This window comes from Panicum hallii, chromosome 6 (genome assembly GCF_002211085.1).
Source record: "Panicum hallii strain FIL2 chromosome 6, PHallii_v3.1, whole genome shotgun sequence".
Taxonomy (NCBI): domain Eukaryota; kingdom Viridiplantae; phylum Streptophyta; class Magnoliopsida; order Poales; family Poaceae; genus Panicum; species Panicum hallii.
In genome coordinates, this window is record NC_038047.1 from 6,306,552 (window position 1) to 6,332,606 (window position 26,055).

The 26,055-nt window shown below is 47.2% G+C and overlaps 2 protein-coding genes and 1 pseudogene across 2 annotated transcripts; 2 read left to right on the forward strand and 1 right to left on the reverse strand.

Moving 5' to 3' along the window:
• The first annotated feature begins 3,177 nt into the window (after positions 1-3,177).
• LOC112898086 lies at positions 3,178-6,312 on the forward strand (annotated as a pseudogene).
• A 7-nt stretch (positions 6,313-6,319) lies between these two features.
• LOC112898087 (BTB/POZ and MATH domain-containing protein 1-like) lies at positions 6,320-7,099 on the reverse strand. The gene has a single exon (XM_025966485.1). It carries the CDS (start codon positions 7,097-7,099, stop codon positions 6,320-6,322), a length of 780 nt encoding a protein of 259 aa, XP_025822270.1.
• A 6,020-nt stretch (positions 7,100-13,119) lies between these two features.
• On the forward strand, positions 13,120-14,573 carry LOC112898434 (dirigent protein 1-like). The gene is made up of 3 exons (XM_025966754.1): positions 13,120-13,440; positions 13,799-14,000; positions 14,292-14,573. The coding sequence occupies exons 1-3, from the start codon at positions 13,154-13,156 to the stop codon at positions 14,325-14,327; spliced, it is 525 nt and encodes a 174-aa protein (XP_025822539.1). The 5' UTR covers positions 13,120-13,153; the 3' UTR covers positions 14,328-14,573.
• The last annotated feature ends 11,482 nt before the right edge of the window (positions 14,574-26,055 follow it).

Below are 26,055 nucleotides of genomic sequence, written 5' to 3' on the forward strand. Positions count from 1 at the left end.
CCGACGCTGGCAAGAACCATCCTCTTCTCCCCCACCCCCACCCCCTCCAACGCCCCTCCCCCATCTGAATGAGCTCCCCACTACCACTAAAATGATTTGTAGGGATACCCTTTTTTTTAGGGGTGGATCAAAAGGTAACCCGCTCTTAGAAATGGAGCGTGGTTACTGTAGCATCTGACCCGCCACTAGAAAAGTATTTTAGAGCGGGTGACGCCATCACCCGCCCTGCAAATGGGCATCATTTTCAGGGACGGGTGGTGGCATCACCCACGCCTCTGAAAATGGCATTTCTAGGCAGTGGCAGGCATAAGCAAGAAAATTAGGGGGGCTTGTCCACATCATCCTTCCTTTTTTTCTTCTTCCTCCTCTCTCTTTTCTTCTTCCTCTCCTTGATTCATATCAAAATTTGGGGGGGGGGGGGGGCTCTTAAGGGGGATCCATGGGCATTAGGCTGGAGGGGGCCTAGAGCCCCTAGCCCCCTTTAGATCCGCCTCTGTTTCTAGAGGCGGGTGACGCCGCTACCCGCTCCTGAAAATGGTGGCATTTCTAGAGGTGGCTGATGGTGTCACCTGCCTCTAAAACAATTTTTAGAGGTTGACGGTGGTATTAACCGCTCCTACAAATGGTCCTACACAAAAATAATCATAACTTTTCATATGATCCTGAATGAAGTCAAACTTTATATCAAAAGTGTAGAGGATGACGGGATGTTGATAACTTTTTCATTTAAGCTCATTTAATGGTCCAAAAAATTATTATAATTTCTCTAATTTTAAGATCTACTCCCTCTGTCCCATAATATAGCTATTTCTAGCCTTTTTCGGACAGATTAAGGATGGAGAGTAAAGTCTGTATTACACTTCTTTAGTTACCATGCACTAATCAAGAGAATAATTATAGCTTTCCTATTTAGCTTGCATGTAGATCTGCATGCCATAATTAATTTGCATGCAAGGAGGGGTATTTTAGACCTCCCATGCAAAAAAACCCACTTGGAAATTTAAAAGTAGCTATATTATGAGACAAAATTTGAGTGCTAGAAATAGCTATATTTTGAGACGGAGGGAGTAGAAGTTTTGATCTTTTCTAACAACCTTGGATATAGAGTAGCTTCATATCAAAGTTGTAGTGGTATGTTCTAAAATTTTATAGTTCATACATTATTCATTTAAGATCTTTTAGAATCACAACATCATTTAATAGTTGTACCTTACATATGGCAATGACTATATAGTATCTCATACAACTCAAGTCATACTTAGAGGTTTCCACAATCTTAACCTTTTTATACACTGAAATATACTTGGAAAATTTTTATCTATAGTTCACAATAACCATAGTGTAGAAGTTTCATATTTTTTAATTTGTTTTGCTATATGTAAAGATTTAAATAAATTTTTTGAATAAAATTGAAAAATAATTTTAGAGGTGAGTAACGCCCTATAAATCAATTTCAGAGTTAATATAAAATAATAGCATACCCCATAGAGTCATAAGTGATTGTGTATTGTGGTGGAGAGGAAGATACGCGCAAGACTTGAGGTATGCGTTTCGAACCCTAGGTGATGCAAGTGTGCATATTTTATCAAAAAATTGTATCTCAATATCACAGGGGCTTCTGGTGGTAGCTGGTTGGCTTGAATATTTTTTATTTTGCTATTTTCAATTTTTTTATTTTATTATTTTCTGAAAATGCATTTGTAGGGCCGGGTCATGCCACGACCCGCCTCTAGAAAATTGATTTCTAGGGGCTGCTCACACCGTGACCCGCTCCTAGAAATAGATTTTCAAAGGCGGGCGCGTTACCCGTCCTTGAAAATAGCTTTTCTAGCTGCGAGAAGTAGGAGCGGGTACCGCACCCGCTCCCTAAAAATACATTTTTACCCGCCCCTAGAAACTTTTTTTAGGAGTGCCCTCCACCTCTAACCCTCCCCAACCGGCCTCCTCCACCACCGCGGCGCGCCACCGCCCGCAGTTCCGCCCACAACCCGCCACCACCGCCAGTCCGGCGGCCTCCCCGACCTTCCCTCTATAGCCGGCAGCCACCAATCCCCTCCCCAACCCGAAACCCTAACCCAAAAGGGCTCACTGGAGAAGAAGCTGGCGCTGTTTCTTCATTTGTTACTTCTCTCTGATTTCTTTTCCGTTTTTAGCTTCCGACATCTCCTTCCCTTTCTCATACACTAAAAACCAGGAGGCCTCTTGAATTAAGATAAATCGAGAGCCCTCTGGATTTAGCTTTAAGGTAAAAAAAATCATGAAAGCATAGATTTCCATGTCTCGTTCAATTCCCTATTTCCGCATCATGCATCAATAGGCAGGCTGGTGGTGCTAGAGCCTTTGGGGAAGCTCCAGTCAAGGGGATGGATTTCTTGGGCAACTTCTTGAAGCACGCGTTAGAGGAGGATTATTTTTTTTAGGAGAGTGAAAGAAGGAACATCCATTTATATACTCTATAAATATAAGGAGACATGGTTATAAGTGAATTATTCCACCACTCTAGCCACTACCTCCGCTCGGATCTACTGGGAAACATTAGCCAAACGCATAGTGTCAGCATACCGGCGTACGATGTTCCATCCCAAAACATGTGTATCCTATGGAGGCACTGTTATTTTTGTTATGATGACAGTTCTGAGAAGGCCGACTATTTTTTCTACGCCGACGCACATCTAAATTATGTTAGGTTGCGTCTAATAGGAAATTTAAAAATTCAACTCAGTGTCTAATAGAAAATTTAGATTTCAGTGTGTCAAATAGGGAAGCATAATCTTTACCAGTGTCAAATAGAAAATTTTCTTATTCTTTTAACATATGCGTAATAATTTTTTTGTTGTTAAAGTGATCTGAACTGAATATATCGACGTGATCAAATTGCTAACAGATTTGGCTGATATAGTGTTTTCAAATTTTTTGCGTGGGGTCACGCTTCAGTGTCCTGCTTGAGCTTTGTGAACAACATCGTCGTGGTCGTCCCGGTGTCACGACGATGGGCCTGCAGACGCTAAATTGATGGACACAAAATAACAAGTGTTAGGCTCAGCCAAAACCACCGAAAGGCTTCTCACGTACGCGTACCTAACTCTGTTTCCTTCGTGTTAATTTCGTGCCTGCCTATAGCTCGCTAGATTACCCCGTGAGTTGTAACAGATCGCGAGATACCCGCGCGCGGCAACAATGGCGTCCAGTCTCCCGCGGCCGGCGACGAGGACGGCGTCGAGGTGCACCCCGCGGACGGCGCGGGGAACCCACGCGTTCGAGATCGCCGGCTACAGCCTCCACCGCGGCCTCGGCGTCGGCAACTTCATCCGGTCCGCCGCCTTCGACGTCGGCGGGTACAGCTGGTGCATCCGCTTCTACCCCGACGGGTACGCCGACGGCGAGGAGGATTCCAGGGACGACGACGACGACAACGTCGCGGCCTTCCTGGAGCTCCTGACCGAGGACGCCGAGGTGAGGGCGCACTACGACTTCAGGCTCCTCGACCGCTCCACGGGCACCTCGTCGTCGGTGTTCAGCACGGCCGCGCCGCAGGTGTTCGACACCCTGGGCGTCAGGGAAGAAAAGTACTTCGCTTGGGGCACAGACGAGCTCATGGAGAGGAGCGAGCTGGAAGAAGCCTCCGCGTACCTTGTAGACGACGGCCTCGTGATCGAGTGTGACGTCACTGTTATCATGGAGCCACAGGTGGAGGAGAACACCATGGCGGCGTCTGATGTCGAGGTGCCTCCGTCGGACCTGTCGAGTAGCTTTGGGAAATTGCTGGAGATGGAGGAGAGGGCCGACGTGATCTTCAAGGTTGAAGATGAGGTTTTCCATGCCCACAAGGTCGTGCTCGCGGTGCGATCCCCAATCTTCGTGGCGGAGCCTGACGAAGGAAAGAAGAAAGAATGCATTGTAATTGAGGACATGCAGCCTGCTGTGTTCAAGGCATTGCTTCACTTCATCTACACCGATACGCTGCCTGCAATGGAAGGCCTCGACGGCGATGAAAAGAAGGAAATAGTTAAGCAGTTGCTTGTCGCTGCGGATAGGTATGCCATGAACAGGCTGAAGCTGATCTGCGAAGGCATCCTTTGCAAGAGTCTTGATGCATGCTGCGACCATGGATGCCATGCTTGCTCTAGCTGACCAGCACGATTGCAGCAACCTCAGAGATACTTGTGGAAATCATATCGCCAATTGTTCGAGTAGAGCGGGTGGCGCCAAGGCAAGACAACAATATCAATGCCTGGAAAGATCATGGGGTAGCATGTTTTCATATTTGTGGGAGAAAGCAACCAAGTTGGGCGTGTTCTTGTTTATCATGAAATATATTATTTGTTGAACGAACTCATGTCTGCTATTTTGTAGAGGTTTTATTTGGAGAACAGTACGTAGGTTTAGCTAAATAACTTGGCTAATGTGCATGCATGCTGTGATGGATTAAACCAGATGTGGAGTCAATGCTAGTTCATTAGCCATCTCTGAGAATTTTTATCTGCATGCCAAGCTATGCATTTTACCCCTTGCAGTTTCTCTTTTATTAATCAGCAGCATAGGGTACAATACAATCCTCATAAGCTAGCTACGAGTAAGTTAGAGTCATCAGATAACCTTTCTAATAAAGCTCATCAGAGAATAAAGATAATAACCTGTCAAGATCGTTTTCCTAAAGAATAACAAATGAAAGGTAATGAGCTGAATGTAACTGATATAACTACGGCATATATATAACGATGGCCATGCACATTATGAATTGGCGATGGAAGGTCAGCATATTGCAACGGCATAGAAAGTTAGCACCATTGCAGATCACCTCGTCGCATGGCACATCCATATCGGCCTAATTAAACATACCTGTACCAAAAGGCCATCACTACCAGCCCAAAGTTTCATATATGTTACATAGCTTATTACTGTGCACATTTCACATTATTCCCCCGACACTACTAAAAAACGATCTTTCGTCATCCTCATTTGTCTCAGCCAGCTTTGGGCCCGGAAGTAATTAAGGCTTTAGTCTTGGATCCGACGGCTAGGGGACGGCGGGGAGATTTAGTCCCGGTTGGAGCCACCAACCGGAACTAAAAGTCACCCTCCTTTTAGTTCCGGTTGGTGGCTCCAACCAAGACAAACATTTAGTCCTAGGTGGTAATAGCAATCGGACTAAATGATGACCCTTTAGTTCCGGTTGGTGGCTCCAACCTGTACTAAAAGGGTCTTTAGTCCCGGTTGGTAGCACCACCCGGAACTAAAAGGTCCTTCACGAGTTAGTTTAAAAGGAAGATATCCTATTCAAAGTCACATGTGTTGTGTAGGTGGAGTAGTAAAAAAGCTGTGCGCGAAACAAGGGTTTTGAGTTCGAATCCTATGGACTGTAGGGTTGATTGTGCTTGTGCTAATTAGTTTTTTGGGCTGGCAGACCTTTTAGTCCCAGTTGTTGGACCCGGGACTAAAGGTCCCGTTAAAGATCCAGGACATTTAGTCCCAATTTGTAGTCCCGGTTGAGAAACCGGAGCTAAGAAGTTTTAAGAACCGGTACTATTAAGCACTTCTCTACTAGTATGACGAGAACTTTCACTGCAAACTTTGGAGTAGTATACAATTAATGAACACTATGGTTTCACTAAATTCTAAACTGGTTGATCAGGGTGCATATAACAGCCTGCTAAATCGACAGAATTCAGATATGGCCGGGCTAATTACATGTTGGCAATGTTGCTACACACAATAGAAACAGAAACAGAAAAGTAAAAGAGAACAATAGATGTATTCCTTGGTCAGCAGTAAAAGAAAAATCTTTCACTGGTGCACCAGCATTGATCAATATGTTGTGAGCTACAACTGATTAATTAAAAAAAAACTCCTACAGCTACTAGGGAGCCGTACGTCACAATCTCAGCAGAAATCAATTTTGCAAAAAAAAACTTTCCTTCTCCAACGCCAGAAAATGTCAACAAACAAAAGGACGTGACCCAAGCTAATCTCATGTACCTGCTGTGCATGAACTTTACCTACTATTTGAATCTAAACAAGGACCGCATTTTCTCCCACAAAACTACCCATATTGAAGGTTTTGCTCTTGTGATTCTTCGGTAAGCTTGTTGGCCTGCCACCGCATGATCACCCTTTCGACTCGAGGAATCGATATGTTTTATGCAAATGTCTCTGAATTCGCCGCAGTCATACTGGTCAGCAATTGCAAGAGCTAGCGCTGAATCCACGGTGGCGTCGTCAATGCTCCTGCAGAGAATCCCCGTGCAGACCACCTTCAACCTCTCCATGGCGTACTTGTCCGCAGCCAGAAACAAGTTCCTAGCCATGTTGTGAATCTCGTTCACACCGAGGTCGTCCATGGCGGGCAGCGAGTTCGTGTAGATGAAACGAAGCAACGCCTTGAAGATGGAGGGCTGCATGCCCGCAACTGCTGTGCACCCTCTATCGTCGTTCCGCAGAGCTCCGCGCAGAAAACCGGCGAGCGCGCTCCGAGCACGACCCTGTGGGCGAAGAAGTACTCATCCTCAACCTTGAAAATCATATCCGCCCCCTCGCCTGTCTTCAGCAATTTCTCGAAATCACCGGTCAGGTCCGACGGAGGCATCCGGACCTCGACGGGCTTGGCGGCCTCGGTGACGAGCGGCTCCCCGATGACGGTGACGTCGCACTCGATCACGAGGCGATCGCCGCGCAGGAACTCCGCCGACGCCTCCAGCTCGCTCGCCTTGATGAAGAGAATTCTGCCCCAGACGGCCTCGCCGGAGTTTGTGGTGTCAAACAGCCTGCTCCCTGACGTGCGGGGCGCCGGCGCCGGAGACGACCCCGTTGTCCGCCCGACCAGCCTGATATCGTACAGGGCTCTAGCCTTGGCGTTCCTGGTCACGAGCCTTAGGAAAACCGAGACGTGGCCTCTGGAATCCTTGCTGGCTCCGTCGGGGTAGCAGCGGAGGCACCAGGAGTAGCCGCCGACGGTGAAGGCGGCGGACTGGACGAACTTGCCCGTGCCGCCGAAGCCCCGGTGCAGGCTATAACCGTCGATCTGGAAGACGTGCCGACCGGGCGCAGTCTTCGGGGTGCACGTCGATGTGGTCGTCGCCGGCGGCCGAGGCTGGGATGCCATCTCCGTAACTGCCGACGACGACACCCGACCTGTTAGAATTAATTAACCTTCAATCAGACTCCGCCGTAGATGCTAGAGTAGTAATTATAGTACCAATCTAAGAACTAGGTTAACGGACGATCGATTAGATCGAATTTGAACAAGCTGCGTCACGTACGTTTCCAGGACTTCCTATATATCGATCATGCTCGTTATTAGAACGTAATAGGCATGTGTTCCACACGGACTCATTTGTCTAATTTGGATCAAATCTTTGAAATGCCTGAACTGCATAATGTTGGAGTAGGGTTTCGGCGTCGGCCCTGGTGCAAGCTATGCCCATCGATCTGACGCCCAAAGCCAATAGCGTACTATTGTGGAGGGAACTTTTCTGCGCATTTTATTGCAATAGGCATATGCCATGAATCGCGACCGGAGTACTGATGCTCCAAATTCCATGACGGATGTTGTGGTGGGAATTTTATGTGTATTTTTGTTGCGATAGTATAATATTGCAGCACGAGTTTCACTGATTATAGTTGTTGCAATAGTTGTTTCAAGAAATTACAATGGGTCAGATAAGTGATGTTGCCATGGTTATTTTTTGAGATATTCAATATATGAGGTCATGCTGTGTAGGATGTCGCAAACATTTATTTAAGATGTTTCAATAGTTGATTTCCTATGTTGCACCTTTTTAGTCTAACTAGCGGATTGCCCATGCGTTGCTACGGGTAATATAAATTATACCCAGACCTATATCAGACTACCAACTTTTTGCTCTTTCACTACGTGTACGAGCCGTGCGGCTGTGCGACCATATCCTAACCGCCTGAGGTATTAATTGTGCGGGTTCCGATTGGGATTCAAATTGATTTATCTGGGTTCCGATTCCGATTCCGATTATGACTCCGATTGACGGACCAAGAAACCATTGCCTGCTTTATAAATAGTAGAGATAGAGATAAAGATAGAGATTATCTAATTTTATTTGTTTCACTAGTATTTTTTAAAAATTTATTGTTTTAGAATGTTGCAAATATAGTTTCAAATGTTACGATTATAAATTTTGCATGTTGCGAAAGGTAAGTGTTGTTGTTGTAAAATTTGTTTCTACAAGTCATTGCTGTTTCATTTGGTGGTGGGAATTTTTCTATTCTCGAATCAGATGACATAGTCTTTTTTACATGAATTTTAATGTTGGAAGTGGTGATTTCTAATGTTATAGAAGCAATTTTCAATGTTGCGACGGAGCGAGCGTTAGTAGCTCTGGCAAATAAATTAGCCATAAGGAATACCTGACCAATATTTCTCAACCAAATAATCCATGGACTAATTACATTAAAAAATTCTTGTTACCTGTGAAAATACTGAAAGAAACCTGTGAAAATACTGAAAGAACAACAGTCGTCTGCAATTTAAAGAAACACTGTAAAATTTTTCTGGTGTAATATTTTTCGAAGCTAGGCACCCTAGCTAGCACAATGCCATAAGAATACACATATACACTTTTGCCAGTGCAACATGTGTACCAAAATGATAAATTCACCGCAGAGAATTATACCAGTAAAATGAATACTTTCTTTTAAGTTTAGCAATAACAGCTGTGGGACATCTACTCGTTCTGACTAGTTCGCATATACATACAAAAAACCAAATTAAACCAATAATTTTGTTGTTGGGAACAAATTATAATAAAACTATTTGAAATTAAACAAGGCTAGGCTAACCGAGCTGCTTTCTCCCATATATCTATGAAGATAGCAGGGCATGCTGTCTTAAGGTGTTGGTACTCTGGGCTTGCTGCAACATCAGCAATCCTATCTGAAGAAATTATATATTCGATGCAAGCTTCTGGTGCAATTTTTTTCAAACCTATGCATCTTGGCACAATAGTCATCGGACTGCACATGCATATACGCTTAACGCAACGTCAATTAGTGACGAGGTCGACGTGTGTACCAAAATGATTGATTTGCTGCAGAGAATTAAAAAAAGAAACTAAAGAAAAGAAAACTATACCAGTAAATGAATATTTTCTTTAAGTTTAGCAATGACAAACTACTCATTATGACTAGTTCGCGTATGCATAAAAAAAATTAAAGCAACTATTTTGTTATTGGGGAAAAAACTATAATAACTATTAGAAATTAAACAAGGGTTAGGCTAACCGAGCCGGTTTCTCCCATATATCTACGAAGATAGTAGGGCATACTGTCTTAAGATGTTGTTGGTACCAAGGTTTTAAATAGCCGGCGATTTAAAATATGGTTGGTACTCTGGGCTTGCCGCAACATCAGCAACCCTATCTGAGGAAATTAAATATTCGATGCAAGCTTCTCTAAGCTCGCTGCAATTGTGCAGGTCAGCTAGAGCTAGGGTGGGTGCCACGGTCTTCTCATCAAGGCTTTTGCAAAGAATGCTCGCGCAGAGCAGCTTCAACCTCTCCATGGCTTACTTGTCCGCAGCCGCAAGTAAATGCTTCACGGTATCTTCATCCTAATGAATCTCATCCAAGTCGATATCTCCAATATCGGGAAACGAGTCGGTGTAGATGAAGTGAAGTAGAGCCTTGAAGATACCGGGCTCGACGTCTTCGATGGTTATGAAATTTCTGTTGTTCGCGCCTACCTGCCCGAAGAGCTGCGCTCTGAAGACCGGTGATCGCGCTGCAAGCACATTCCTGTGAGCCGCAAAGGACTCGCCTCTAATTCTGAATGCCACATCTGTTTCCTCCCCTGCCAGCAACAATCTCCCAAAATCATCCGACAAGTCCGATATGATGGAGGCACACGGAGCTCGTCAATGGCGGCCACGGTCTCTGCGATTTGTGATCGTTGGATAACAGTGATGTCGCACTCGATCACGAGGCGGTCGTCGCGTAGGTACCCAGACGCCTCTAGGTCGCTACATTTCATGAACTTAACATGGCCCCAGCCAGCGCATTCGTAGAATCCACTAATGCTCACTATTGTGTCGAACACGACTTGCCCCGGCCCTTGGAGCACGTGACCATCGACGACCCTGTGGTCTGGTCGACCAGCCTGAAATCGTAGGAGGCTCTCACCTTGGCTTTCTGGCTCAGGAGCTTGAGGAAAACCGACACGTAGCCTATGGACTTCTCCCTTTCATCCCCGTCCGGGAAAAAGATGACGCACCACTTGTAGCCGCCGACGACAAAGGCGGCAGACTGGATGAACTTGCCCTTACCGAGGCCCTTATGCAGGCTGTACCTGACGATCTCAAGGGCGTGCGTGCCGCAAGCCGTCTGCGGGGCACACCTCGACTTCGTCCTCGTCGCCGGCCTCATCAGATTCTGCTCTGGGATGACGACGACGATGCAATAGCTACAAGCTGACGAGCACGTGCAGCAGAACACGATCGAATAGAAAAACTGAAACTTCGTAGGAATAGTAGGACTCTTCTGAATTTAAACAGAGTAAAAACCGGCCAACAGCTTTGCGATTCCGTCACCTGGTTCTATTATTCTAATCCGAGTCCAATGTTTCGTTGATTCTTCCGAGTCCATGGTCTCATTGCATTGCACACGAGTGACGCGTGGCGTCCAGCAATTTGGAAAGAGGCCGTTTTGTGTAGTACGTAGACCGCAACGTGCCGGGCCACCGGAGAATCCAAGCCAGTATGAAAACTGCCACGGTCGGAGGGAACAGGGACGGGACGGGAAGACTGCCATAGGGATTCTACAAGCTCACCATTACCCACTGGCCACGTGGCCACACTCGCTGCTCCCAGTTAATTATGGGTCGTTTTAGTTGCAGGAGCGGGTCCGTAGGAATGATCTTGCGCCAATAAATTTGTAACTTCTCATATGATCTCGGATGAAGGTAAATTTTATATAATTTGGGAAGATCTAAAACTTTGTAGCTTACAATTTTTCATCTGAAATTGTTTAGTGGCATAGTCAAAAAATTCATTATAACTTCTCATATTTTTATTTCATTTTTTCGTATTTTTTAGATGAACTCGGATGAAGCCACAACGTATACCAAAATTGTGGCGAGATCTAAACCTTTTAGTTAATAGTTTTTCAATTGAGATCATTTACAGCCCTAAATATTTAATAATATAAGCTTAAAAAAGTTAATATAAAAAATAATATACCTTAGGTAGTCATAATTGACTACCAGGTGTGGTGGACCTGATCTCTCAAGTGAGGTTTAGTTTTGCGGTTCGAATTCTCGAGAGTGCATGAGCTTCAAATCAACTTCTAACTTGTGATTTGTGAAGAGCGACTGTGAGGAATCTAGTTGGGTGCAAAGAAATATGTTTTTTCTATTTTTGCAGGCTATTGTAATTGCTTTTTGATTTGTAGAATCGATTTTTAGGGGTGCTTCATGGCATTGTCTGCCCTACGAGAAGAGCGCAGTCCTTGCATCCGCCCCTACAGCAATACAAGTTTAGAAGATAGTCATGTATTTTTACTAAAAAAATCAAGAACAAATTTTGGCAATCTTATTAGCATTTCACAAGAACATTAAATGGTTTATTATACTTTCAAGGATTAGAAGCACACTAGACGTTTCTGAGAGGGGTTATGGAGTCATTAGTCTCCATCGTCGCATAATATTTTTGCAAGAATACATAGGGGATTTTAAGCGCAAAATACACGCGTGTTGAATTTCCTAGGATTTGAAACCAGGACTTGTAGGTCCACTGCAGACAAGTTTAAAAGGTGCTCATGTATTTTTCTAAAACATCTATAAATATTGGAAATCTTATTAATTAGCATATTAGAAGCACATTATTGAACGCTTTATTACTCTCAACGATCACAAGCTTTGTGAGAGGGGTGATGGAGCCATGGAGCTACCAAAGTCGTCGTACACATTCTTCATGGATCATCATTGCACGACCGTTACTTCACGTCAATTGGCTGCTCGTCCAAACTAACGTGCATGTCCTTGTATTGTCCTAAAGAAATAGTTGACAGCATGTAGACCTTCAACTTGCTGCAAGTACGTCCTAGCTTGGTTGAAACGCTGTAGACTTGTAGATGACGTGCTCCTTGCTTGTCCTTTCCTCAGCAGAGCTTGACTATGCAGACTAGTATGTGGACTTCGTGAAGCGTGGAATTTAGACATTTCCAGAGTCAGGCCTGCTAGATATATGCAGGTATGTGTGTTTACATTTTAGGCCTCACAGAAAAAACAAAATTTAGGCTAAATGAGATGAACCAAGGACCACAAGAATACATACAATTTCCCTGTGTGCTAGGAAAGTTTTTGATGGTATCACGAAGGCTCACAGGGAATCGCTGTGCAACGGCCCACCGGCCAGGTCCTCGCTGCAATGGGTCGGCTCGTTGGCCTGAGCTGCCCGCCGAGCGCACCAGTGAGCTGGAGGGCACGAGGGGTCCGCGGCGCTCACCAGTGAGCTTCCGGATGGAGCGAGTTCCTATGCTGGAGCTCACTTGTGAAGAAAGCTTCATCTTGTAATCAGTTCATTTTTTTTTTTGAAAATGGTTCTTGGCCAACAAACTATATATCAGTAACTTCGGTTCCTTGTACTAGGTACTATTTGACCATTAGATCTAGACCCGTGAACTCCTCTTCAAATTCCCAATAGCACGATAAAATTTCTTTAATGGAATGTGTGGTTTGTTTTAAGAAATAAACAAAAAATGGTAATTCAGGAAAGAATTTTGCCAGCATTCGTGATGGATGTAAAATATAATAAAAACAATAAAGCTAAACCCTTGGTAACCGCACAAATTGGTAAGGCTTGAATTCATACATCAAAAGGTAAATTTGTGTTCACCCTGGATTTAAAATAACCTGGATTATATTTCGGTGCTTCCACGTTCATGTTTGGCTCTTGTTGATGAAGAACAAATAATAGGTCAATTAAATGGAGAGCCATAGTAACCTCTGCGGCCATCATAGCCTATAGAAATTATTCAACCAACATTGAGTCCATCATGCTAGGCCCATCTGAAACCATGTTACTTGGAATGCTAGCGTAGCTCCATCTATAAATAAACACCCCCTCCCCCCCTAACTATTCAAACCGCCATTAGGTAGGAAGGAAAGGGATATCCGAAGATCCTAGCTAGTCATGGCTTCATATTATGCAATAGCTTTGCTTTCCATGCTAGCCTTTTCCATCTGTGCCGGACATGCACTCGATTGCGAAAAGTTGCAAACCACCTTATACATACAACAAAGATATTCCCAAGACCAAAGAGCTGTAGGAACTGATACCGTGGCCATTAATTGGCTTGTAAAGGATGGACCAGATGCTGCCGCGAATACCACCGGACATGCGGAGGGCTTGACGATCCACGCAAATCTAGCCAAGAATACCTGGGTAACCATAATGGATATGGTGTTCGAGAGTGGAAGGTAAGAATCTTGTGCAAGCACAATCACTTATGCTGCAACCTTTACATATGTGTAGGTTAATCATACTATCTGATTGTCTTCCAAAAGATGTTTTGGGGTTTATAACATAGCTTTGACCACTATTTTCTAATAAAATATGTATATAAAATTGAAAGTACATGATACTGCTAATGTAATTTTTAATTCGAGTCTAAAAGGATGTATATATCACCTCCAAAGTTTTAAAACTCTTATTGGAACCTTGTGCTAATTGTTGTTTGGGACTAGAACTTAGTTATTATGTAACTGTTAAAAGCTACATTGCTACTGCTGACCTTTGAAGCTATGCATGCATATTATGATTCTATCAACAAAATAGCCTCAATGGATCAACACTTCAAGTCATGGGGCTTCATGGGGCGATGAATGGCGGACCAGGACAGTGGAGTGTTATGGGGGGCACAGGAGAACTTACAATGGCACGAGGTATTATAAATTACAGAATAATCCAAGAAGACAGTGCCAGCAGGATCTTTGAAACAAACATGTATGTGTTCTATACTCGAAAGGAAACTATCGTGGTAAGCACTAGATGCTTTTTTATCTCTCGGTGTTATTGAAATTTGCTTTTTGAAATTTTCTCTCGTCATATTCTTAAAGAAAATCCACTAGCAAGATTTGGATGTGTTCACATACATTTCAAAACCTGCTTCCTTGGACAAAATGAAGTCGGATGACTGCACAGTAGCATTTATATCTTACCACTGCAATGCAAGTAGGATTAGTTTTAGTGAAGAGATAGACGAAACTCCATGAACGTTATGTTACTTTTTTGACGAATGGTTAATGACCACACTTAATTTTTTCCGCAGGGTTCGGGTGCCACTGAGAATGGCCTTAAGCCTTGATAACAATGAGCTTCGGACAAACATTTAGACCATTCTTTGTGTCTGTTGGGGTGTGTGTGTGTGTGTGTCGAGGCAAAACGATGACTGGATTTACCACCTATTATTCTTGTTCCCAAATAAATGATTACTGCCCTATGTTAAGGATTACAAACCACACATTTGTATTCCAGAGAACGTTCCTTGCAATTTGTTCTATCATTTTGTCTCGTGTTCTTCTTGTCTCTACAGATCTTATCATCATCAATGAAGTGTACCACTTTTTGTGAAAAGATGTTCTAGGAATATGTTTTCTTGCGTTGCCTTCGTGGTCTAATTAAGCATGTTGTCGTGACTCTAACGTCCGCCATTGTACCATAGCTTTCTTGGTGATAGCCCCCTGCCATCACTGCCGCCTTCCCACATCCGATTTTGAATCTGGCAGTGAAGGCCACCTTGGAACCGGCAGTACAGTTAGGTCTGTAGTAGGCGAACACTACTTGAGAAGTGGACTTCAGTCCAAGTTCGTAACTTCCCTTCACAGCCAAAGTCTGAACTTGCGTTGTGCATGCAGGAGTGACACACATGGGTATCACACCCGGTTCTGAAAACTAGTAGTGGAATAGTAGTCTTTCTCAATGATTCATAAAGGCAGTACTCTTGCAAGAGTGAAAACGTAAGGGCTAACCCAGCTACTGAATATATACCGAACACTAATTAAAAAGGGAAGCTCGAATCCATTCATGCACTGTCATACATGCCCCCAAATTCAAGGATAATAGGATAAGTTCACTAACGATATCGGTAATTTTATATAAAAAGACTATTGTTAAAGAGATCTCATAGTTTAATTAGATAACATATCCAATTGCTTCCGCGGCTAGAAAAATGCATATCCTGTTGTTCGGCTTATGATGTTAGAATTAGTTATAAATCAATGTACAAAGCGCACGGGTAATAACATTATTGTATAATTTTTCTAGGTGTATTTTAGGGTATCATATTTATTTCCTCTTGGAAGCAATACTATTTAGCATCATGGATTTAACAACAATAGCCGTCGTCCTGTCCGATTGCAGCCTTCACCCTCTGGCTCAAGCAGCAGTGGCATGCTGGGTTTTTTATTTTCCTTTTTTTGTCCTTCTTAATATGTAATTTCTAATCCTTTGCGTGGATTATTACCATGGGGTCTACATTGTAGTTATTAGATTATGTATGAAAAAGAAAGCCCGTTGGTAGAGTGACAAGCGAGATCAAGATGTGCCCTCTCGAAAAGTCATAAGATGAAATCGGAAGAACCACCCCCTGTTCCCTCCCCCTTAGGGTATCCCGGCGCAATGGCGGGAGCCCCCTGGCGAAATGTCCTGAGCTAGAAAAGCTTCGGACAAGGCTATGGACCGAATTAAGCCAAAATGGACCAAATTATGTCCTGAGCTAGAAATGTCCTGGCGAAATATGCTGAGCCAAAATGCCGGTAGTCCGATCGGGAACTATGGACCGAATTAAGACCAGAAACCATTTCAGTTCTGTTTAAATTTTAATCAAGACTTGAGCCTTTTGGCTTGCTTGTTCTGTTCCAGAGATTCAATATGTGAACCTGCGATTGTTCTTGCTCTAATCCTCGTGGTTGTTCTATCAGAGTGGGTTATTAACATGTTTAATTTTCTGGTTCTACGTGTTGCACCGTTACACAGTTGAATTTTCGACGTCAAAATGATCTCTAGGGTTGCATTGGCCCAGTTTGTGGAAATCAGGCAATTTCACGGCCGGTCTGGCAACCGCCTGGCGCTAAAAGGGGATTTATAGAGAAATTGATTTTTAGCAGAGGTTGTCGACAGTGGCTGAAAATGAATTTTCACATTTTAACTCTTTGGCATGAAATAAAACCAAAAAATATTTTCACAGTACAGCCGGTCTTGCTGAAAAATGTTTTGTATTTTTAGGTGGCATCTGCACGCGTCCACACGTCTCAACCCACACCATAGAGAATTTTTAGCGCGAAACACACATGTATGAATTTCCTACGATTTGAACCGAGGACTTGTCGCTCCATGGTAGACAAGTTTAAAAGGTGCTCGATCATGTATTTTTCTAAAAAATATTTAACAAATGTTGGAAACCTTGTTAGCATATTAGAAGCACACAAAACTTTATATTACTCTCCACGGTTTAGAAGCTTCCTGAGAGGGGTTTGCATGGGGCTATGTCGTCGCGTATTAATTTTCACGCGAGTACCTGCTGCTAGCTGGTCATGGTGCACACGCAAGTGTATTTTCCATCGAAGTAACGTGCCTTTGTGGACTTTACGTTCGAGGTCGTACACATGCCTGATGGAACGCCATTGCCTACCTGCAAGTTAGTTACTTCTGTACGTACGTCAATTGGCTGCTGGTCCAAAGTAACGTGCATGTCCAAGTATTGTGCTAATTAATAGTTGACACGGAGACCTTCAACTTGCAGCAAGTACGTCCTAGGTTGAAACGCTCTAGACTTGTAGATTACATGGTCATTGTCCTTTCCTCAGCAGAGCCGCATGTACATATGTGTGATTAGTGTGTCCATTAACGTGATGTTAATGTACATCAAATTACGTTTTAAGCCTCGCACAAAAAAAACAGCATTTTAATTTAGGCTAAATGAGATGGAACAAAAGACCATAAGAATATGGTTAAACAGCAATATATTTGTGTCTGCATTAATGGTTTCATAATGCGTGCAGTGGTTTTGCTATAGTTTACTAATAACATGTTAGCAGATAAGGTTTGTCACTTCGCTGGCTTCTACTCGACGATGACGGAGACCCTTGTCCCCCAGCATAGGAGCTCACTTCACTCTGACAGCTCACTAGCAGTGAGCGCCGCTGAACCTCCAGATCGTCGTCCCCGCCCAAGGCGCCGAGGCCCAGGCTCAGACTTAGAGCCTCTCACAGAGAGAACCAGGCCGGCGCAGGCCGTTGCGCAGCGAGGCTCTGGGCCTCAAGTCTTTGTTGCCTGGCGCCGGGTGGCTGAGGATCGGTGGCACTGGCGGGGTGTACTTCCGTATGGAGATTGACGACTTGTCTACGATTACGAAACTTCCCTCATTTATAATTGAACACCCTTTTTCAGGAGCAAGGGTTCAGCATATTTAGGTGGGGAGGAAACACCGGTTCTCTCAATTAGCACCGTGCACACCGCCGGCTCCCCGCGGAGGAGGTGCCATCAGTGGTTAGAAATAGTACCCTTTAGGGACCAATTGGTTATTACTTCACCATTTTTAATTTTGTGAAGAAAACTTTGCTCTTGTAATCAGTTCAATTTGGAAGCAAAAGTAGAGCATTTAATTTGAAGAAAATTAATTCATATTTCATAGTAAAGTTAGGCCACTCGCGAAACAACTCGATCTGCTTGCTTGGCGTTGCATAGTGCTTGTTTCTCGGTTGGCTTGCTTGACTGATGCCAGTGTAGTACCTAAATCTTTTCTTTCACTTGAGATTCTCGGCATCTTTATTTGCTTCATTATACCAACCAAACACATGTAACATGTGGCATTGTTATTTGTCGATGAGATTATCTTGCACAATGCTTTTGAAATTCTGCTTGCATAGTTACATGGTTATCCCTGTGGATGCTGTGTGAAAATAGAAAATATAAATGAGAAAGGAAAGGAATTTACATTTCTAAGACGTTCACATGAATGTTTGGTTGTCTCTGAGTAATTTCATCTACCTTGCACATGTAATTTTTTTCCGCTTGCAGTAGTGTCAAGTGTGACACTGCACGCACCACCTGTAGCAGCCAACGTTGAAGGCGGCTGAGGGTGTCAGACCTGGGGCTACCAGACTGTACACATCGTATAAACTTTCTAGGATACGGGATGGGACATGCCCCACACCCTACATCAATTATAACAACTCGTACAGGAGTAGGACTAGTCGGAACAGAAGAAAACTACCCGAGTATTACTCGGGTAGGACTCCTAAGCTACTATCGGGTTAGGACTTCCATGTAACCCTGTCCCCTCAGACTATATAAGGGTGGGCAGGGACCTCTTCAAACATCACACCATCTAAAGCAATACAAACCACCACACAGGATGTAGGGTATTACGCATACTGCGGTCCAAACCTGTCTAAAGTTTCGTGTTCCTTGCACATACGAGTTCCTGATCTCAGCGACACCCCACCTACAATCTACCACCTCGGGGGTATCCCTCGGTGGGCTTGGAGGTTAAACACCAACAGCTGGCGCGCCAGATAGGGGTGTTCACACCGGTGAACTTGATAGCATCTTTCAACTTCCAACGCCGTGCTCGACGAGGGCACAACTTTCGTCTTCGACTCATGGGTCTGCGTCGCTGACGGTGCGGGCGGCTTTCGTCGGCACCTCGTTGATGACATGAGGCATCTGTAGCAGCTGAATGCAGTGATTTCAATGAGTTCATCAACAACCTCGATGAGATGCTGCTCCCTGAGCTAGCCAGGGAGATCGAGGAGGAGTCCACAGTCGCCGCGACTGCGACTTCGACTCGTGCTGTACCAGGACTTCTCAGGTCGGGTTCAATACGATATGAGGAAGAGCGTACCCAACTCCTATTCGGTCTATGCAATGCGGCTTCTGTCTACCGGGCAGAGTTCCTCTCCACATTGGAAGAGGACCTGGATAACCTACTCAAGATCGGAGGCGAGGGAGCCACCGCCTATCGGGAGGCCCTCGTTTTCGATAAGTACTCGGACTCAGATGATGACTCCGAAACCTCTTCGGGTTGTTATATGGGCCTGACCATAACCTCAACGCCACAGGACCGGTTCGTGTACTGGAAGGGCATGGAGCCCTCCGAGCTACTCGACTTCGACTCCCGCCTTGTGCCCTTCACACAGGAACTATCTTTTCAGGAAGGCAAGCCCCTCTCTCCCATCATCGATGAGGAAGGGGGCAGGATAGTATTCATCAACTACAGCTCTAGCGGAGAGTTGTCCCCACAACGTCACATCTACTTGGCCTCTCTCCATGAGCGTGACGATGACGGCGAACCAGAAAGAGAGTACGAAGACGAACTACTCGCGGATATCTCCACCGATGAACGCACGGCGGACGCTCTTCAAGATGAAGATGAGAGGCACAGAAGGATCTGGAGGATCAAGAACGCCAAACATGCCAAGCGCAGGCAGAACGCAGAAGCCTGCGCACAGAACCCACCTCACCGTAGAAACCTCGGCGGTGCCTTTGCTGCGGCCGATGATTGCTAGTACAACATGCCAATCGGGAATATCGCTGCAACAGCTTTGTTAATTCAGCGGTTACCCCAAAACCCGGAGACCGAGAGGCTGCTACAACTAACGCAACGCGCCATCGTTCAACTGGACCAGCGGGACCCTATGCCCGCGTTGCAGCGCACCCGTTCAAGATCGGAGCATCACGAGAGCTCCATCCCCCAGGTTAGTCGGTTAGTCGTATCCCAGGAGGAGGACCCAACCCTCGAGGGAACGACAACTGCCTCCAGAACCAAAACAATCGGAGTGGCCACAGACACCAGCACACCCAGCAATCTGTACGCGGCAGCCTCCGCCATAGTCGGGCAACCATCAAGTCGCAAGGCCTCAAGCTGGCAGTCACCCTGCGGGAGGCCTCGACTACCATGGAAACCTCCGCGACTTGCCTACAGTTGACCTAAGGTAGAAGATCAACGAAGGTCGTGACGCTCGAGATATCATCGACTCGAGGCGCCGCGAGCGTGGCGGTGACCCACGCGACGTCGATGACTGTGATCGCTTCCCAGCCTTCACTCGCAACATCACCTCCCGCAACTGCCCAAGGGAGTTCAAGCCAGTCGGCATCAGCAAATTCGATGGCAAACAAGATCCACGTCAGTGGATTTGCTGCTACTCCACCGCCATTGAAGTGTCGGGTTGCTCCAACATGACCAAAGTTATCTACTTCTCGATGGCGCTGGAATCCCCACCGCACACCTGGCCCGAAAGCCTCAAGCCAGACTCCATCGACTCTGTCGGTGTTTAACCGGCTGCCCACCGAGGGGTATACCCAAGGTGGTAAGTTTTGGGTGAGGAAACGCCGAGATCAGGAACTCGAAGGTACAAGGAACACAAGACTTTTAGACAGGTTCGGGCCGCACGGAGCGTAACACCCTACGTCCTGTATGGTGGTTTGTATTCCCTTTGGTGTAGAATGACCTAATGATCTTCTGTTTTGAGGGGGGTCCCTGACCTCCCTTATATATCCGAGAGGTCAGAGTTACAAAGATGCTAACCAACCCCCTCCGAGGGATCACACCAGAACTGATCTCGAGTAGATCCTCTCCGTGTTGGTTAGCTCTATCTCCTATTTAAACGGGATAAACAAGAGATAAATAAAATGAATAAGAGATAAGGCGGGCTTAATCTCTTAAACTTCGTAACATGCCCAGCCCGGTGGCCCCGGGTCTGACAAGCCCCCGAGCTCTTCGTAGCTGAGTACTGCAGGCTTATCGAGTACTTTCGAAGCAGTCTTCGACTTCCTTCGATGATTCGTCTTGAAGCCCTTCTTCGAGTACTCCTTTGGCTGCATCGAAGCTATGAGGTGCTCATGCCCCGAATTTTATTCCTGCTATGGTGTGCGATTGCAAAATCGCACTCCATATGGAGTAGCCCCCGAGCCTTAGGTTGAATCGAAGAATCAGGTTGAGGGTCCCATTAATCTGTAATCCTCCTTATCCTTCAAAGAAATTCGAAAAATAAGTAGTCGATGCCACGTACCCCGCAGCCCCCGAGCCTTGAATCCAAATCCCACAAAATTGGAGATAAGGGTCCAAAAATCGTGGCATACAGGCTAAACAATGACACGTTAAGGGGAGACCAAAGCGATGGTACAAATGATGTAATTAGACCAAAGATTCGAAACACCCCTTTTTTCGGGCTAATTAGCCCTGAAAAAATGATTAATCAAATATTTAATCCAATTAGATCACCAAATGACCATTCACCTTCGGAATATTCCACAAAACGACTCTTGAACTTCAGAACAGTAACTGTTCCCCATCCCGCTGGTTACTTAACCCCGCGGCAATAGGAGGGAAAATTGTGCTTTCAATCCGCAGTCCGCCAAAAACCACCAAAACCCCAATCTGAACCAAAACGCCGCCGCCATCCCCTCAAGGAGATCCTCCTGCTCCAACCTCCCCACCCCTCTCCCCGCAGCCCCCCGAGCATCTCGTGGCTTAGCGCATCGGAGATGGCGTCCAAGAAGTCGGAGATCGAGGGAATGAAGAAGGATGCGGAGCCATTGACGACGGGGTGGACACACAGTAAGTGCTCCCTCAACAATCTGAAAAAATTGGTTTCCGAGGGGTTGCTGCAAGAGAAAAACCTTGTCAACTGGCGCCCCTCTTTCCGTGAACCTTTCCCCATGGAGAATGTCGACGAAATCATCACATTCTACCATTTTGCCGAACGGGGATTGGCCCTCCCCACTTGTTCTTTCTTTCGCGGCCTTCTTTACTACTACGGGCTTGAGCTCCATCACCTCAATCCGAATTCCATTTGCCATATTTCCATTTTCATCCACTTCTGTGAAGCATTTCTCAGAATCGAACCCCACTGGGATCTGTTCCGTTTCCTCTTCCGCGTCAAACCCCAACCAACCACGAAAAAACTTGCTGTAGTGGGGGGCGCCGGCATCCAACTGCGACAGCAGGCCGGCGAAAAATACCTTTCATATAAATTCCCCTCCAACCTTCCTGGATGGAAAAACCTATGGTTTTACATCGAAAACCATGCTCCCCCCTGCCGACGAAGTCGAGCAGACCGCCAGTGGTGAGGGGGGAATGGAACCTTGAACCCTCCGGCATGGAGATGATACAGGTCAAAGAGCTGCTGGAGGCCATCGAAGCGCTGAAGAAGGAGGGAGTGACCGGCGCCTCCGTCATGTTCTCATTTTACAAGCGCCGTGTCCAACCGATCCAACAGCGATGTTGCCTGGGCTTCGAGTACACCGGCCCTGCTGACCCTTCTCGCATGTGCACAGAGGAGGTGCCAAACGAAGTCGCGCTCCAGCGGGTTCAGCGGGTGCTGCTAGACGTAAACACCGTGCCGTACCTGCCCACCTTGTACTCCGCGCGAAATCCGCCCCCGCCTGTAAGTATTCGACTTCCTTCACTGAAGAAATCGGCTACTTGCGCCGATACTGAACTGAAGAAATTCCTGCAGGGACACTCGGAGCTGTACTGCAGCTACCCGCCGCGGCCTGACCTCCCCCGAGCATATCATCTCCTCCCTTCTGTTGCCCAGGAAGCTCGCCTTGCTGCAGCTCAAGGCAGTAGCGAGTGCGTCGAGCGCGTGGACTCGCAGGCGGGAGGAGAAGCCGAAGGAGAACCGTGCCCTGCTGCAGCCACGGCGACCAAGAAGGCTCGCCTTGCCGCAGCCCAAGGCAGCAGCGAGTCCGCCGAATGCGTGGACTCGCATGCGGAAGGGGGAGCCGAAGGCGAACCGCACCGGGACAACTCCTCCGACCAGAGTGTGGAGTTGGCCGGCGCTCTACCTCCGGTGCCAAAGGGCCAGCGGCAAGTGCGCAAACGCAAGGCCCAAGAAGTCGAGTCCTCCAGGTACTGAGTTGTTGTTTTGGCTAGTTGCCAAGTATCAATGATGCTGAGTACTGATAGCGTCCCCTTGCAGTCTCCCTGCTCTGCCACCCGGGACTGAACCCGAAGTGGTGGAGGCAGGCCCCTCTGCCGCCGCGGCGGTGACAATCGCCGTGGCAGGGACCCCTCCGTCGGCCGACCAGGCCTCGCCATCAGCAACGGGCGTTCCCCGACGGGCCTGGTGGGTGAAGAAGGCTGCCAAGAAGAAGTCTACACTGTAAGTTTTCTTTCGATTGCTTGAAGATCCTGCTCGTGCCCACTTGGGTAACGATGTTGTCGATGTCACCAGGGCTGCGAGCGCCGTGCAACTCCAGCTGGAACCAGGCACAGCTGCGGCGCCTGCCTCGGCTGCTGCAGCCCCCGAGCCCCCAGCGCCTGAGGGGCCGGTACCCGCAGAGGTGGCCCCTGAAGCGGATGCGGCGCTACCCGACTTGCCGCCTCCCGAGCCCCGACAAGAGGGAGCTGGACCCAATGGCGGGGAACAAGTCGAGATCCCTGATGCCGCTCCTACTGATGGCATAGGTACGCGCTTACCCGCCCGCGGCTGGTTGCCGAGGTCTGGGCATACTGTGTTGACCACGTTGTGTGCTTGCAGGTGTCCAGCCGCCGCCACCCGGGGATGCCGCCGGGCCCTCGGGGAGTCCCCGTGAGGTGTTGAGGGCCGGGTCAGGGCACCAGAACGTCATCACCACCGACCTGGTGGATGACCTCCTGCTGTCGGCGGAGAACCTGAAGACCTTCAAGAGCACCTTCAAGGAGCTATACGACTTCTCCATGGTAATACTCGGGTAATGTTCCAGATGTGCACGTTAGAGAGTTGTTGAGGACTCATTCTCCCCCGTTTGCGCAGCATGTGATCACCAAATCCTAGAAGAAGTCGGAGAAACTCCGTGCGGTCGTGAGTGACGCGCGAGAGCTAGCTGCCCTGGACAAGCGCATCTCCAAGGAAATCACGAAGAATTGCTATCTGCAGCGAGAGCTTGATATACTGAAGCAAGAAAGGACTCGAGAGACCTGGCTGCTCAAGAATGACCTGAAAAACATGGAGAAGGCCAACTCCGAGCTCCAACAACAGCTCAAGGAGCAACAAGCAGAGTACCAGGAGCAGCTCAAGGCAGAGAAAAAGGCGCACCAAGGTAGGCCCTCGCTCCCTTCGAGTACTTTTCCTTAGTTACTTCCCTTAGATGCTGAAGTACCCTTACCACAGAGCTTAGGAAAATAACGAAACACAAAGAGGAGCTGCTTACTTACGTGAAGAATATGCTGTATCGTCGTACAGATGACGTCGAAAGGCTGCAGAAGGTGATCGGCGACACTGAACGTCAGTTCGTCGACTGCCTTCAGCAAGTCAAGACGCTGGGCGAGAAGGACGAGCAGCAGCGCAAGGAGCTGGAGGACCTCCGGGGGGCCGCCCAGGAGCTGGTGGACATGGTGGATCCGCCAGAAGAAGACGATGCAGGCCCACGGTCCCTGCTGGAGCGACTCCACGAAGCCCCGAAGAAGGTGCTCAAGTTCCTATCCGAGGCTCCGGTCGCGTGCGTGAGCAATGCGCTCGCCTATGTCAAGTCCTTCGTGCCGAACGCGCAGCTGAGCATCTTCGCGCAAGGGATGGCAGCGGACTGCACAGACGAGCGGTTCGAAGAGTACTTACTAGAGGCCCAACCTGTAGCAGAACAAATTGTACACAATGTACTGCAGGATTAGGGTGTATGAAACAAGTAATCATTCTCTTATGTAAATGCTTTACTCGACGTCTCTATTTGTTTGCGTGTCTTAGCTGAATTGGGATCCAGGCTTACAAGACTCAAGTAGTAGACGCCTCCCTGGGTGCAACGACCCGAAGGGCAGCTAGTACTCGTCTAACAGAATAGCCACAACTCGATCGAGCGGGTCTAAACTTGTTAGGAAAGAACGCGAGCATCATCGCGAGTTTGCCGTGCGTAAGGCTTAAAAATAAGACTGTCCCGAGTGCGGCGGCCGGGGTGTAGTCGAAGGTCGCTCCTGCTGTGAGCGTGCTCCGTAAGCTGGAGAAGACCCGGACAGACGGGTCAAGCTTGCAAGGAGCGAGTGCGGGCAGTGCCGCGAGCTTGCCATTCCTTTTGGCAAAAACAAGACTGTTCTGAGTGCAGCCACTCAGGATGTAGTCGATGTGGCTCTTTATGCGAGCCTTTCCAACATACTAGGTGTAAGCCAGTCGAACTGATCGACTGTGTTGGAAAAAGTGCGACTGCTGTCGCATGCGACCATCGAAGGTCGCGGCGGAACTCGATGTGCCGAGGAGTTAGCCGGAGCCGAGGGCTCCGTCGGAAACGAAAGTCGAAGGGGGATGACCGTGGCCGTAGCCCCCGCGTCATGCGCGACAAGAAGTCGATATATATATGTTTGCACGTGACACTGGCCATCGTGGAAGTAAGAAGGCATGTACAACCCGAGTCGTGTGGCTCATGGCCCCCGAAGTGATTCGGGAGAAGGAGATCTTCTGAGCCCCCGGGGAATTAGCGATCACCGGGCCTCGACTTAAGGGTAGAACTTGCGCAGGTTTTGAACGTTCCAGGAGTTCGGGACCTCGCGACCATCGGGGAATTGTAGTCGATAAGACCCTGGCGTTGTGACCTGCTTGACGACGAACGGGCCTTCCCACCTTGAATTGAGCTTGTGTAGGCCAGACTCGTCCTGAATACGACGCAAGACCAAATCGACGACGCTGAATGACCGCTCCTGACGTTGCGATCATGGTATCGCATCCCCTGCAGGTACCGGGCTGACTGAACAAGGGCGGTACAGCGAGCTTCCTCTGCGGAATCGAGCTCTAACTGCCGCGCCTCGTCCGCCTCGCCTTCATTGTACATTTCGACCCTTGGGGGCCTCCACATGATATCGGCTGGTAGGATAGCTTCGGATCCATACACGAGGAAGAAAGGTGTTTGTCCTGTGGCTTTGGACGGCTGAGTCCGAAGCCCCCAGATGACATGTGGCAGCTCATGCACCCATTTTCCTCCCTTCTTGCTGTTCTCATCATAAAGTCTCTTCTTGAGGCCATCGATGATCAAGCCGTTCGCCCGTTCGACTTGTCCGTTAGCCCTGGGGTGTGCAACCGAGACATATTTGACTTCAATGCAGGCATTCTCGCAGAACTCTCAGA